The following is a 15,701-nucleotide window of genomic DNA, read 5'->3' as shown; positions in this document are numbered from 1 at the left end:
TCAGCCCCAAGGGCTCCTGTAAACTGGCGTCGGGGTAAGCTGCTCGGTCGGGGAGCGTTCGGCGAGGTCTACCTCTGCTACGATGTTGACACGGGACGTGAACTGGCAGCCAAGCAGGTGCCCTTTGACCCTGACTCTCAGGAAACCAGCAAGGTAAGTATGAAGTGAATTCAAATAGTGACACTGTTTATGCCCTGTAGAGAGGCTCTGCTAATGTTTCTTGTCTCTCTCTGCAGGAAGTCAATGCACTGGAGTGTGAGATTCAGCTCTTAAAGAATCTGCGTCACAAACGTATAGTTCAGTACTACGGCTGCTCGCGTGATCTGGTGCAGAAAAAGCTGTCCATTTTTGTGGAATTAATGCCCGGGGTGTGTATACAGTTATGTTTGTGTTTGCACTGTGTTGATGCAGCTCATTGGAGCGATTTGGTGTTGTTTACTTTTAGAATGATTCAACCCCTAGGTGACTATTATCTATTTTGTTATATTGTATTAGTATTTTGTTTGTGTAAGTCAATGTAGACTTCATGCATACCGTGGAATGAATTAAAAAAAAAGTCTTTAGTTAATTCACCAAACAACCACTTTTGCGTGGACTATTCTAGAACAAAAACAAGCTTATTCACTGTCCATCGACAATCCAGTTTATGAACAAGTGACTCTTACGAACCGATTCATTTTAGTGAATCAAAACAAACAGCCTGTACAGTGTAGCCCAATTCGAGAACAGATGACTCTTATAAACTGGTTCTTTTTAGTGAATTAAAAAATACAGCATGACCAGAGTAGTCTGATTCACAAACAAAAGACTTGTATGAAACGGATGCTTTTAGTGAATCAAAACATACAGCACATCCGGTGTACCCTAATTCAACAACAAATGACTTCATGGTTCATTTTGGTGAATCAAGACATACAGCATGAACAGTGTAGCCTGACTAATAAACAAATGACTCCTTTAAGTGAATCAAAACATAAAGCAAGACGAGTGTATTTTGATTAATTAAAAATAGATTCTTATGAACCAGTTTCTTTTATGAGAGTCACTACATACAGAAATCAATTGTTAATTCAGTTATGTTTATTCAGTACATACAGCAATTAAATGACTCTCATCAACCGGTTCTTTATAGTAAATCAAAATATACAGCACAGATAGTGTATGCTGATTCACTGACAAATTACTCTTATGAACCGGTGGGTTCTTCTTAGTAAATCAGAATATACAGTGTGATCCTTTTTCCCTGATTCTTGAGACAACTCTTCTGAGCCGATTCTTGTAATGTAAATTTAAGTTACCGTAAAGTTGAGTTTGAATCCATTTAAAACACTTCTATATATAATTTACAGTATTACTACATTTTTTTCCTTTCATATATAAGCAAATCAACAAATTAATCCATATCAGATCGAACTGAAATTGGAATATATACAAATCAAGAGCTGGCGGATCAGAATCAAATAGAATCAGGAAATGTGGATATACCCTGCCTTATTTACTTAGTAAATCAAGTGCTAAAAAACAGAGCATATGTGAAAAACAAACAACAAAAAAAACAGCGGTCACTGGGCACATTCCCAGTGTCTCTTTGTGTTTAAAGAAAATGACATTGTTAAACTTAATGAATCTACGCTTTCCAAATAATAAGAAAACCCACTAAAATGTCACTGGCTCGCGAACATATCCACAGTGTTCGTTCTCAGCACAACCGCACGGCTTTACGAGTTCATTTTCTCTGCAAATGGGTGTCTTTAACGAGTCTGTCCCATCCGTCAGCTCGATTTTAATATGCACAGACACGTGGTGTCTTGGTCACATATTGTCTGGTGAAGGGGACTGTTTCACCAAGGTTTCTGGCAGACAGATGCATCGCTGCTCAGAGCCAAAGCCACCAGCCTCTGCACGGCACTGCTGTGTCCTGATAAGAGCAGAGGTGAAGGGAACAAAGTATGAATGAGTAGGATGTGGAATAGGGTTATGTGAGATGAGAAATGTATTACATAATGAGGGATCAGAAGATGGCTAGAGCCTGCAGGAGTGTATTACAATAGGTTTACATATGCAATACACATTGTTCCGTTTTAATAACTTGAAAAGGACATTGCGATACTTCGTAATACAAAATAATACTACTTAGAAGGAGCTGTGCAAATGTACTTTTGCTAGCAAGGCATTGTGGTTTCTCTTATTGTAGTTTGCGTCACAGGTATTTCACGATGTTGTCCTTGAGGAGACATTGTTTCTTCGGTGAGGGGTGTAAACAGGAAAGCTGAGGAAATATGAACTTTGTTTGGGCCAGGGTTTCAAAGAAACACAGTCGCATGTGAGAAATGTTTGGCACTGTAATACGTTTTTCCAGAAAGTTAAAAAAAGTTCAGCGTTCTGAGGAACTATATACTTCCAGCTCCACTTTTGTAAACACATCTGAGTGTGACTTCCTGACACACTGGTTTACAGGAAATAATAATTACTCTTTGAAATATATTTTACCATGGTGGTGGAAGAGGAGATTCCCCCTTTCATGTAAAAGCACTTCGAGTGCTTAGAAAAGCGCTATATAAATGTAAGGAATTATTAAATATATATATATATATAGTGCTGTGAAAAAGTATATCTGCCCTTCCAGATTTATGTGACCCTGGAACACAAAACCAGTCTTAAGTCGCTGAGGTATATTTTTAGCAATAGCCAAAAATACATTGTATGGGTCAAAATGATACATTTTCCTTTTATGCCAAAAATCATTAGGTTATTAAGTAAATATCATGTTCCATGAAGATATTTTGTACATTTCCTACTGTTGCTATACCAAAACTTAATTTTTTGATTAGTGATATGCATTGCTAAGAATTCATTTGGATAACTTAAAAAAACGATTTTCTCAATATTTAGATTTTTTTGCACCCTCAGATTCCAGATTTTTAAATAGTTTTATCTTGGCCAAATATTGTCCGATCCTAATAAACCATACATCAATGGAAAGCTTATGTATTCAGTTTCCAGATGATATATAAATCTCAATTCTCCAAGTTTTGTGGTCCCGTGTCACATTTAACTTATATCTAAAAAAAAAAAAAAAAACATTTACAAATTGTTTAGTTATTGTACACAGGATAGTATTATTAAAAAATTGTAGTGTTAATATTATTTTATTGATAAGAAATCATTATTAAATATAAAATGTTTTAATATGCATTTTTAAACAGACTGAATATTTTGGAAGTGAACTTTTAAAGCTGGATATGGATTGTTGAATTAAAATTTCGACACTTTATATATACAACCGAGTTGGATTTCCCCTAAAAAGCTAAGACGGGCAAATAAAATGCAAAATAAAATGCAAGCACTGTTAATGCAATGTATTATTTTTTTCAATTAGTGTAATCCAATATTTATTTCAAATACATTTAGCATTATTTTACATCCATATTAGCAAATGTTAATAAATGGAACCTTATTATAAATGTCTTGCGTTAAGACATTTAATATTTAATCATATTTAATATCACTTAATACACTTTTATATATTATAAAAAAAATATGTACATATATATTTGGTTATAAAGTAAAAAAAAAAAGACACAAGGGTAAAAAACCCCTTAGTATCTGCACACCTCTTAAGCAACAAATATGAGTTAAACAACAAATTGTAATGCTTTGTATTTGTTACATAATACATGTTTAAATCCCTGCATACAGTATGAACAATAGAACAACAACAGAAATCAGGAAAGGGTCAAATCATTTTCCATTGCACTGTATCCTTTGGTAAACAGGTTTGAATCCTGTTTTATGTTTCCTGTCAAAGCATATGCTGACAGCTTGTTTTCAAGTTTCCTAATAAAAATACAAAGTCATTGCAGTCCTTTCTGCTTGCACTTTATGCACTGAATATGGTATCTGGCTTCAAGCAAGATATATTTCATCTGTGTCCATGTGTGTCTAGGGCTCTATTAAAGACCAGCTGAAGGCTTACGGAGCACTGACTGAAAAAGTCACCCGCAGATACACCCGACAGATCCTACAGGGAGTCCACTATTTGCACAGCAACATGATCGTACACAGAGACATCAAAGGTAAATCGCAGTAGTCCTAAATCATCTCCAGCTAAGAACAGTGGGCTCTTGCTTGTAATGTAAATCTAAAGGAGAGTGTCGCTTGCACCACACCACCTGAAATACATTCCCTCTTATTAGGTGAAATAACATTGGCTTGGCTCAGATTTGTGTTACTTCCTTTAAGGTATCGCCAAAAATAGCAAGGGGGAAAGGTTTTGCATTCCTACAGACTTCAGGGCTAAATTCTGACCAAATTTAACAGTCTAATAGGTATTTTTTAGCATTGATAATATTAAATTTCCTAAAAATCATATTTACCTTCCAGAAAATGCAGGCATTGCTTCTTTTAGACATGGACACTCTTTAATCACTCAGTTTATTAAGGAAGATGTGGGTCCAAAAACTGGACATGTTTTGTATGAATGTCATTGCATTACATAAATTAAAGGTCCCGTTTTTCGTGCTTTTTTGATGCTTTGATTGTGTTACAGTGTGCAATATAACATGTTCATGGTTCGCGTGTAAAAAACAGTATTTTTCACACAATTCACCTATCTGTATACCGCTGTTTTCACTGTCATAAAAATGGGCTGATGACTTCCTTGTTCTATAAAGTCCCTCCTTTAGAAATATGTAACGAGTTCTGATTGGGCCAGTGGTTCCTGTGTTGTGATTCGACAGCAGCTGAGCGCACGATCCCCTCCTGTAAACGCGATTGGGCTAGTTTTGAGAAGCAAGTGGGCAGGAGCATGTACTGGAGATGTACTTATAATCAAAGCGTTTTTACTGACGAGATGCGCATGAAAATTGCAGTCGATTTTTTTTGCACAGGCCTAACATCTAGTTAACAAAGCTAAACAGCGTTGCCCTTTGTGTAATAAGTTACAGAAACTGTTAAACGCACCAACTTAAATAATAAAATACACTTACCGGTTGTGGTCCATAAACAACGCCTTCTCCAGACAAAGAGGGAACTGCTCCATCTTTCAGGAATAATCTTTGTGCGGATCCGGCATTAAACTGATTGAGATTGAGGAAGCTGTTCTCAGCAAAATGTGCTGCACATAGTTTTACATGTGGATTATAATTTCCGGGAACAGAGTTAAACAAATTGTAACCATTAATCTCCAAGTACAGCGTCCCTGGGAAGGCCAGACAAAGTTGATTGGACTCCGAGATGAAAATAACAGCGTTTCGACGACATGGCGACAAACACAAACGCAGCTCTTCCTCTTCTCCGTCGGGACGCAACAAGGCCACGCCCCCTTTTTTGTGTATTCATGTGGGCGGAGGTTAGTCAAACTGTTTTAGTGACGTCATTACTGCAGGAACTAGAGAGATGTAGTCCAAACGGGTCGTTTTTGTAGGCGATAGAATATTCAAAAACAGTATTTGTTCAAAAATATTATTTGCATATAATATTCAAAAATATTTAGTTAAATTGATATATAAAACGGCAGCTGTGTTTGCAAGAAAATCATAGTAAATATATTTTTAAAAAGCAGTGGCACTGTTTCAGATATTACAGGAGGGCATACAGTGCATGTATATTTTACAACTTGGGACCACATATTTCATTAAGTGAAGGAAAAAGTGGAAGAAAAAGATGCACAACCAACCGAGAGAACCGCGGCATTATGAGGATTGTCAAGCAAAATCAATTCAAGAATTTGAGTGAACTTCACAAGAAAAGCACTGAGGCTAGGGTCAAGGCATCAAGAGCCACCACACACAGACGTGTCAAGGAATTTGGCTAAAGTTGTCGTAATCCTCTTGTTAAGCCACTCCTGAACCACAGACAACGTCAGAGGCGTCTTACCTGGGCTAAGGAGAAGAAGAACTGGACTGTTGCCCAGTGGTCCAAAGTCCGAGAAATCAAGAAATCTTGGTGCACCTCATGCTTCCTTCTGCTGACCAGCTTTTTGAAGATGCTGATTTGATTTTCCAGCAGGATTTGGCAACTGCCCACACTGCCAAAATCACCAAAAGTTGGTTAAATGACCATGGTGTTGGTGTGCTTGACTGTCCAGCAAACCCACCAGACCTGAACCCCACAGAGAATCTATGGGCTATTGTCAAGAGGAAAGTGAGAAACGAGAGACCAAACAATGCAGATGAGCTGAAGGCCACTGTCAAAAAAACCTGAGCTTCCATACAACCTCAGCAGTGCCACAAACTCATCACCTCCATACCACACCGAATTGAGGCAGTAATTAAAGCAAAAGGAGCCCCTACTTTCCAGAAGGCCAACAATTCACATTTTTTTTTATTATTATTTATTATTGGTCTTATGAAGTATTCAAATTTGTTGAGAGAGTGAATTGGTGGGTTTTTGTTAAATGTGATTCAAAATCATCACAATTAAAAGAACCAAAGACTTAAACTACTTCAGTCTGTGTGCATTGAATTTATTTAATACACAAGTTTCACAATTAGAGTTGAATCACTAAAATGAACTTTTCCACGACTGTGGCGAGTGGGGCGGGGCCGAGGGACGTGGGAACAAGGAGTGAGGCCGGCAATGATTGGGTAAATCAGTGACACCTGCGACCCACTGCCGGTCTCGAGTCCCACGTAGGAGATGGAAGGATATAAAACTGGAGCGACGACAGTGAAGGACGAGAGAGGACCAGGCCTGGGCTTTTAGTTGTGTTTTGGTTTTATTTTGTGCGCATCAGTCGTCCGTGAGGGGCTGGTGCGCTGTTTTGTGTTTATTTGAATTATTAAAGTTTCATTTTGATTGTCCGCCGGTTCCCGCCTCCTTCTTCCGGATGAATACGAAGGTTTAATTATTACAGTGGTGCCGAAGCCCGGGAGAAGGAGGGACGCGCTGCTGAAGATCCCTCGCCGCTGTGGTGAATGGAGGATGCCGCCATGGACGCTCGAGGCGGTGGACTGGAGCGAGTTGCCGGGGACGGGCGAGCTCGCTGCCGACCGCCCGCGATGTGGAGGGACGGCTGCCGTCCGTGAGGGAGCGGAGGAGTCGGCGCCGTTCGCCAGGGGGCCGGAGCCTGCTGCCTCCGTGAAGGTATCCGGAGGAGCAGGGAACGGGGGACTCCTGCCGGCTGCCCAAAACCCACGTAGGAGATGGAATCAGAATCAGAATCAGAAAGAGCTTTATTGCCAAGTATGCTTGCACATACAAGGAATTTGTTTTAGTGACATAAGCTTCCAGTAAACAGAGACAACAACACACAGACAAAAAAAAAAAAAAAAAAAATTTACAGGAGATTTACAAATTGGCAAATAAATAAGTGTATAAACAATTGTGCTATAAATGATAATGGAATAGGATTGAGTGAGATGCAGGAATGTTCTAGGATGGAGGGGTAACAAATAAATATAAGGATATTGCACATTTTTGCATAAGTTTAAGTGGGAAACATTTAACTGTTCATGAGGTAGATTGCCTGGGGGAAGAAACTATTCTTGTGCCTTGCTGTTCTTGTATTTGCGGCTCTGAGGCGCCGGCCAGATGGCAAAAGTTCAAAGATGGGGTGACTTGGATGTGTACAGTTCTTGGAGGGTGGACAGGGGAGCACCAATAATCCTTTCAGCAGTCCGAACAGTTCTCTGTAGTCTTCTGATATCTGATTTTGTTGCTGAACCAAACCAGACAGTAATTGAAGTACACAGGACTGACTCAATGACGGCTGAGTAGAACTGTTTCAGCAGCTCCTGTGGCAGGTTAAACTTCCTCAGCTGGCGAAGGAAGTACAACCTTTGTTGGGCTTTTTTCACAATGGAGCCAATGTGATTGTCCCACTTCAGGTCCTGAGAGATGGTGGTTCCCAGGAATCTGAATGACTCCACTGCAGTCACAGTGCTGTTCATGATGGTGAGTGGGGAAAGTGCAGGGGGGTTTCTCCTAAAGTCCACAGTCATCTCCACTGTTTTGAGCGTGTTCAGCTCCAGGTTGTTAAGACTGCACCAGACAGCCAGCTGCTCAACCTCCTGTCTGTAAGCAGACTCGTCACCGTCCTGGATGAGGCCGATGACTGTAGTGTCGTCTGCAAACTTCAGGAGCTTGACAGAGGGGTCTTTAGAGGTGCAGTCGTTGGTGTACAGGGAGAAGAGCAGAGGGGAGAGAACACATCCCTGAGGGGCACCAGTGTTGGTGGAGCAGCTGTTTGACATGAATTTCCCCAGTCTCACTAACTGTTGCCTATCTGTCAGAAAGCTGGTGATCCACTGACAGATAGAGCTAGGAACAGAGAGCTGGGTCAGTTTGGTCTGGAGGGTTGTTGGGATGATGGTGTTGAAAGCCGAACTAAAGTCCACAAACAGGATCCTCACATAAGTCCCTGTTTTGTCCAGATGTTGCAGGATGAAGTGCAATGCCATGTTGATTGCATCATCCACGGACCTGTTTGCTCGGTACGCAAACTGCAGGGGGTCCAGTAAGGGTCCAGTGATGTCCTTCAGATAAGCCAGAACCAGTTTTTCAAACGACTTCATGACGACAGACGTTAGAGCCACAGGTCTGTAGTCGTTAAGTCCTGTTATCTTGGGTTTCTTTGGAATGGGGATTATGGTTGAGCGTTTGAAGCAGGAAGGCACTTCACACAACTCCAGAGATCTGTTGAAGATCTGTGAAAAGATGGGGGCCAGCTGGTCAGCACAGGTTTTCAGACAGGCTGGTGTAACGCCATCTGGGCCTGGTGCTTTTCTTCTTTTGTTTTTCTTGAAGACCTGGCGCACATCATCTTCACAGATTTGAAGAGCAGGAGGTATGGAGAGGGGGATTGCAGGAGGTGTTAATGGTTTTGTAGGGAGATGGTCAGAGTGGGTGTTGGGGGTTTCAAATCTACAATAAAACTCATTCAGGTCGTTAGCAAGTCGTTGATTAGCCTCAGTGCAAGGGGATGGTGTCTTGTAGTTTGTGATGGCTCTCAGTCCTCTCCAAACTGAAGTAGAGTCGTTGGAAGTAAACTGGTCTTCCAACTTTTTAGCGTAGGTCTTTTTAGCCGCTCTAATCTCTTTGTTCAGTGTGTTCCTGGCCTGATTGTACAAGACCCTGTCCCCATTTCTGTAGGCATCCTCTTTGGCCTGACGAAGGTGTCTGAGTTTTACTGTAAACCATGGCTTATCATTGTTGAATGTTAAGTCCTGGTAGGAATGCATATATCCTCACAGAAACTAATATAGGATGTTACGGTCTCTGTGAGTTCGTCCAGATCGGTGGTAGCAGCTTCAAAAACACTCCAGTCTGTGATGTCAAAACAAGATTGTAAATCCTGCTCTGTTTCGCTGGTCCATCTCTTCACAGTCTTTACTACAGGTTTAGCAGATTTAAGTTTCTGCTTGTAGGTCGGTATAAGATGAACCAGACAGTGATCAGAACGTCCCAAAGCTGCTCGTGGAACAGAGTGATATGCATCCTTTATTGTGGTGTAACAGTGATCCAGTATATTACTGTCTCTGGTGGGACAGGTAACATGCTGTCTGTATTTTGGCAGTTCACGGGAGAGATTGGCTTTATTAAAGTCCCCAAGAATGATTAAAACAGAGTCCGGGTGTTGTTGTTCTGTGTCTGTGATCTGATCAGCGAGTTTCTGTAAAGCCAGACTTACTTGCGCTTGAGGAGGGATGTAAACACTAACCAGAATGAACGAGTGAAACTCCCGCGGCGAATAGAACGGCTTGCAGTTGATAAACTGCGTTTCTAGATCAGGACAGCACATCTTCTTTAATACAGTTACATCTGTACACCACCGTTCATTGATGTAAAAGCATGTCCCGCCGCCGCGCGATTTCCCCGTTGATTCTGCTTCGCGGTCCGCTCTGAACAGCTGAAAGCCCGGCAGATGGAGTGCGCTGTCCGGTATGGCGTCATTCAGCCAGGTTTCCGTGAAACACAGAGCAGCAGAGTGAGAGAAATCCTTATTTGTCCGAGAGAGCAGAAGGAGTTCGTCCGTTTTGTTGGGTAGAGAGCGGAGATTTGCGAGATGGATGCTAGGCAACGGCGTTCGAAATCCGCGCTTCCTGAGTCTGACGAGCGCTCCCGCTCGCTTTCCCCGTCTGCGCGTCCTGAAGCGCTTGATCAGCGCCGCTGCTCCTCCGATAACAATGTTCAGTAAAACGTCTGTATAATAGAAATCCGGAAAAATATCATGTGGTGTGTTCTGCCGAATGTTCAGCAGTTCATCCCTGGTGAAACTGATCGTGTTTGTTAAACAAAAAACAGGAAAAACGAACAAAAACAGTACAAACACTGGAGAGCCAAGCACTGAAGCAGCCATGTGCGGCGCCATCTTGGATCTTATCTCCCATCTTGGATCTTATCTCCCATCTTGGATCTTATATAAAACTGATATAAAACTGTTTGAAAACTGATATAAAAATGATATAAAACTGGAGCGACGACAGTGAAGGACGAGAGAGGACCAGGCCTGGGCTTTTAGTTGTGTTTTGGTTTTTATTTGAGCGCACCAGTCGTCCGTGAGGGGCTGGTGCGCTGTTTTGTGTTTATTTTGTTATTAAAGTTTCATGTTGATTGTCCGCCGGTTCCCGCCTCCTTCTTCCCGAAGATTAGCAAGGTTTAATTATTACAACGACATTATAATTTATTGAGATTCACCTGTATACCCACCATAATAATATAAATAATAAAACAGAAACACAACTACTTATATGAAAGCTAATATGTGATGTATCACACAGGGACTTTACTTGTTTTACTGCAATTTATATGGTATAAAGTGTTTTACTGTAAAATTAAATGTAATGCAGTGGTAATTTTAGTTTAGACATTTTAAGTGTTGACATACTTTTTGCACACATGACCAATACAGTCTGTCATTCCCATAACAAACCCAAGATCCTTTATTGGAAAGATCCACATGAAATGTGGGCTGCAAAGGAAGGAGTCTCTGTCCTTCCTCTCGTATTCAGTCTTAATTTTCCGTTCACAATACAGTCAGGCATCCAGGGTGTGGAAAACTTGTGGCTGGCGGTTATTAGTCACTACTTAAACAAGCACAAATCTCACAGGCAGCATAGCTAAAGCAAGGGAAAATCACTCCGACTAGAAGCGTGGGAAGAAAGACTGTCTCAAACTTCAAATGCCATAAGCAGCTTATAATTTTATGCAGTCGTCATCATTGGTCAGACAAACATCTCGGCCGGCGTATCTCAATCTACACGTGTTTCCACACAGGCGCTAACATTTTGAGGGACTCCTCTGGAAATGTGAAGCTGGGAGATTTCGGGGCCAGCAAACGCATTCAGACAATCTGCATGTCCGGGACGGGAATCAAATCGGTCACAGGCACCCCCTACTGGATGAGCCCAGAAGTCATTAATGGAGAAGGCTACGGACGCAAAGCAGATATTTGGTGAGATCTCTTGCATCTTATGAATTTTCGTAAAATTAGTGTTATTAAAGTATCATTGATAGTTTTAGTTAACTAATAAACCTGCCTAAAACTTGCAGAAATTATGTGGATGGAAGCAGCTAGCTAGCTTGTTGGCTAACAGTCCCTCACATATCTCTCTCTCTCCTCAGGAGTGTTGCCTGCACGGTTGTAGAGATGCTAACTCAGAAGCCCCCGTGGGCTGAATATGAAGCAATGGCAGCCATTTTCAAGATCGCAACCCAGCCGACTAAACCAAACCTGCCCGAGGATGTGTCCGATGCATGCAGGGACTTCCTGCGGCAGATCTTTGTGGAAGAGAAAATGCGGCCCACTGCTGAGGGGCTTCTCAGCCACTCTTTTGTCCAAGGCAGCTTCTGATACAACAGATCTCTCTGGAATCCCCAGGGAAAACCACACACCTGCTTACGGACAATCACCACTCTGCCTTCCAAGAAACCTGCCAACCAGCCAACTAAGAACAAATGTGACCATAATGAGGGGGTATGTAACTCAGATCTCCACGACGCAGCTTGAAGAATATCATAAGAGGGAACCTATGGACAGCAGAAGCGTGATAGCATTTTCTATATTGTTTCTATATTGAGTCGAAGCCCTGTCCCAAATGACGCACTTGGCAATTCTTATTTCATGAGTTACGCATCCCTTTTGCTAAACGGGCCCTTCTCATGTTTTCAGGGTTTCTTAGTTGGGTAAAACTTCTACGGCAAGTTTAATTTTACATTCCCGGTCCAAAAGCAAATGAAAAAAAAAAACAGTGGAATTTTCACAACTTTGCATAAGTGGAAAAGAGGGAATGATGTCAAAATGTCAGCAGTTTTGATTATTATTTTGTCATTTACTGTCAAAGTAATATAACACAAATTATAGCACTATAAATGTGTGTGTATGTATATATATATATATATATATATATATATATATATAGATATTTTATGACAAACTTTACTAGATTTACGATGTTGATAACCATGGAAATGTGTCATCAGAGTCTGAAGAGGGAGCAATGTTTACAGCACTCTATTACCCAACATTCCTTGTGACAAATTACATAAACTTTAAAGGGTTGTCAGAGCTTAGAGTGGGTCAGTGACATAAACCTTTTTTTGGGGGGTCAAATCCATTAATTTATCCAAAATAAATGTAAATTAATTCAGTAGAACTATTCTTATGATTAAGCCTCATTAAAATTATTAAATGTTTTGAAAAAAACAACAACAGCAGTTTAGATTGTAGATTGGCATAATATAGATTTTTTTTTTCTGTTTAAATAATCTTATATAATACATAAAGTACTTTAGGTTGCAAAATGTCATGTGGTGTAACTCCCCAAAACTTGAGCTTTTTAAACTTGTAAACTTGTCACAACCAACACAAAAAAATTAGTTCATATTAATCACAAATATGAAAAATTATTTAGGTGTGTGTACTCACTGTGTATTTAACATGTAAGGCTATTATTATAACTTTTTTTTTCTTTATGGTTACACCACATTACATTTTAATAGGCTTTTTTAACCATATGAAATCATATAATAATTCCATTATAAAAAATGTCCACAGTTTTATCAACTACATTTAATATATATATATATATATATATATATATTCTTTATAATGGACTCTCCTGTTTGTCATTGCCATTTGGGACAGAGACTTTGGCTAGGGATTGATACAAGAAGTCAAAGATTGGCACATAAAGTGTCAAAAACAATACTGATAACAATAGCTAAGTTTACATGCATTACTGCCGTTTGACTTGATCTGATCCCCTGATGCACTTGAAACCAGCCCACGTGCTCTGAGGTGATACTTCAGGGGTTGCTGAACAAATCACAAACTGTCTGTGTTTGGCACAAATGTATCAGAGTATTATTTTAAGGTGTCAAGAGTTTAAAATGTGGTTGTTTAACAGAATTCATTTGGTCATAAAACAAGAGTTGATTTTGATTATGGCTCATGTACCTCTGTATCCCTGGATCCAATTCTGAGTGTCATTGAAAGTACATAGAAAAGACCTCATGGAGCAATTATAATGATATATGTACTGTACAATACTCATTTGAGTAATTTTTTTTTTTTTTTTTGATGGTTAGAATCTAACCAAATATGAATGACATGGCTTAAGACATATGCAACCACCAAAGTGGTATGAGACAGAGCAATGTGTAATTTTTTCCCCCATGTCTTTTCAGCTAATGAAGACTGTTTAAGCACATCTTTTTTATATTATGTAAAGTTTTAGTTAAAGCACTCCTTACCCAGAGATAATCACTGTAATACATACCCATTGCACTCTTGGACTAATGCATAGAGCACATAGGATTCAGTGAATATTTTTATACATTTTTTTAAATTCATGTTTGGAATGACAATGCCAAACTTTTTGTATTATTATAAAAATTACCCTAAAGTGTCAAAGCAATATTTCAGATAAGACTACTATGGCTGGTGTGGTAGCAGTCTTTTACTGCTCACTCAGTCGAATGCAACCAAAGAGTGAGATGCTTGAATTATGAATTTGGTCACTTCAGAACTGTTCAGTGTTGCTGAAACAGTCGCTGTCTTGATTTGTAACCTATATGGTGAGTTTTTTCTTTTGTTGACTCAAATTATTACTCACTGATGTGCAAACATTTTCCTTGTCATTGTTAAAATGAACACAAATTTAAAGGAATAGTTAAGCCAAAAATGCTTAAAGATTTGCTGAAAATTTACTCGCCATCAGGTCATGCAAAATAAGACGAGTGTGTTTCTTCATCATAACAGATTTTTGAGAAATTTTCTATTTCATCACTTGCTCACCAATATGTCCTCTGCAGTGAATGGGTGCCGTCAGAATGAGTCCAAACAGTTGATTAAAACAACACAATAATCCATAAATAAAGAATACAGTGAAGCAAAAAGGTGTTTAATATTTTTAATAAACAAATCCATTAATAAGTTTTGAACCATCATTCTGACGGCACCCATTCACTGCAGTGGATCCATTGGTGAGCAGGTGATCTAATGCTGATGTGATCTATTCTTATGAAGAAAAAAAAATAATCTGAACTCCTCAAACTTGGATTACATTTTTGGATTAACTATTCTTTTAAGCATACATTGTTTTATATTACATATTATGGTCATCTGGTTCAAAACTAAATGTTAAATTTGAAACTCTCGATTCTATGATTGCTGTTTTTATGTTCTGATACACCAGCAGCAATTCATGTTGTAATTAGTGCCTTCTCCGATGACTTATTCTGAGAGGTCAGTGGTTTTAAAAACATGTAATGGTGAAATGTGTTTCCTGATGTCCTTCAGATGGTTTCAGTATCACACACAGATGCTGTCAAGGACATTTGCTGAAGATGATTGTATTGTAAATACATACTGTACTGACCTGTCATAATGTTTCATTATATTCAAAGTACCTTAGTCACAGTATAATATTATTGTTCAGATTGTGGAGCGGTCTGGGTTTCAGATGATTGCAGCCGAGGGTGAACAGACCATACTTTTTTTTTTTTTTTTGAGGGGCTAAGAATGAAGAATTCTGTGCTGCCTTGATGAAAAAGCCTGGAAACATTTATCAGTGATTTTGTATATTTGAATAAATAAATGTATTGTCTAAAAACAGCTTCTGTGGTATATTGCTATTTTATGAATGTTTAAAGGCACAATATGTAAGAATTTTTTTTTATTATTAAAATATCCAAAAACTACTAGAACAGTGTTATATGTTTTGCTGACTTGTGCACTGACATTATCCCAAATGTTTCGAAGAATGTTTAAATCGAGAGAAATAAGCTACTTTTACTAGTGACACAGGCCATTTAGATAGTGTCATAACACGCGCCCTCTAGAGGAAAACTTACATATTGTGCCAGGCAGCGCCTGTTTTACTTGCCGTATGATAGAGGAGGGCTTAAAAGCCCAAACCCACTTTGGACTACTGGGCGGCGCAACTGAGAACAATGATGTTCTACTTCTCTGAGGAGAATGTGCCACTGGGGAGAGAAATGGAAGGTGATGCATTGAAGCTGCATTTGCCTAAGAAATTAAACTTGAGTCTCGGAGAGAGGACCTACAGGAGAATATCTCCATTGAGGAGGGGGAGAGGGCGTGTACCAAGGCACAAATACAAACAGTGAACTCACGTGTAAAACTTCTGCAGTACAACTGGTTAATGCGTTCGTATATGACCCCAGTTAAACTTAACAAATTCAATAATGACATACCAGATGTTTGCATAAAATGTGACAAGGAAAAGGGCACAATA

At 39.6% G+C, this 15,701-nt stretch overlaps 1 protein-coding gene across 1 annotated transcript in view; it reads left to right on the top strand.

Annotated features, from left to right (window-relative positions):
- The window catches only part of LOC132123844 (mitogen-activated protein kinase kinase kinase 3-like), a 59,910-nt gene extending 46,894 nt beyond the window's left edge, over positions 1-13,016 (top strand). The window contains exons 14-18 of the mRNA XM_059534533.1: positions 5-153; positions 237-368; positions 3,947-4,076; positions 11,218-11,395; positions 11,566-13,016. Of these exons, the coding sequence (XP_059390516.1) occupies positions 5-153; positions 237-368; positions 3,947-4,076; positions 11,218-11,395; positions 11,566-11,794 (818 nt within the window). The 3' untranslated portion in view covers positions 11,795-13,016. The remainder of the gene's footprint in view (positions 1-4; positions 154-236; positions 369-3,946; positions 4,077-11,217; positions 11,396-11,565) is intronic.
- The last annotated feature ends 2,685 nt before the right edge of the window (positions 13,017-15,701 follow it).

Source organism: Carassius carassius, chromosome 42, assembly GCF_963082965.1.
Source record: "Carassius carassius chromosome 42, fCarCar2.1, whole genome shotgun sequence".
In the NCBI taxonomy this organism is placed as follows: Eukaryota; Metazoa; Chordata; class Actinopteri; order Cypriniformes; family Cyprinidae; genus Carassius; species Carassius carassius.
This window is presented reverse-complemented; position numbering and strand designations above follow the sequence as displayed.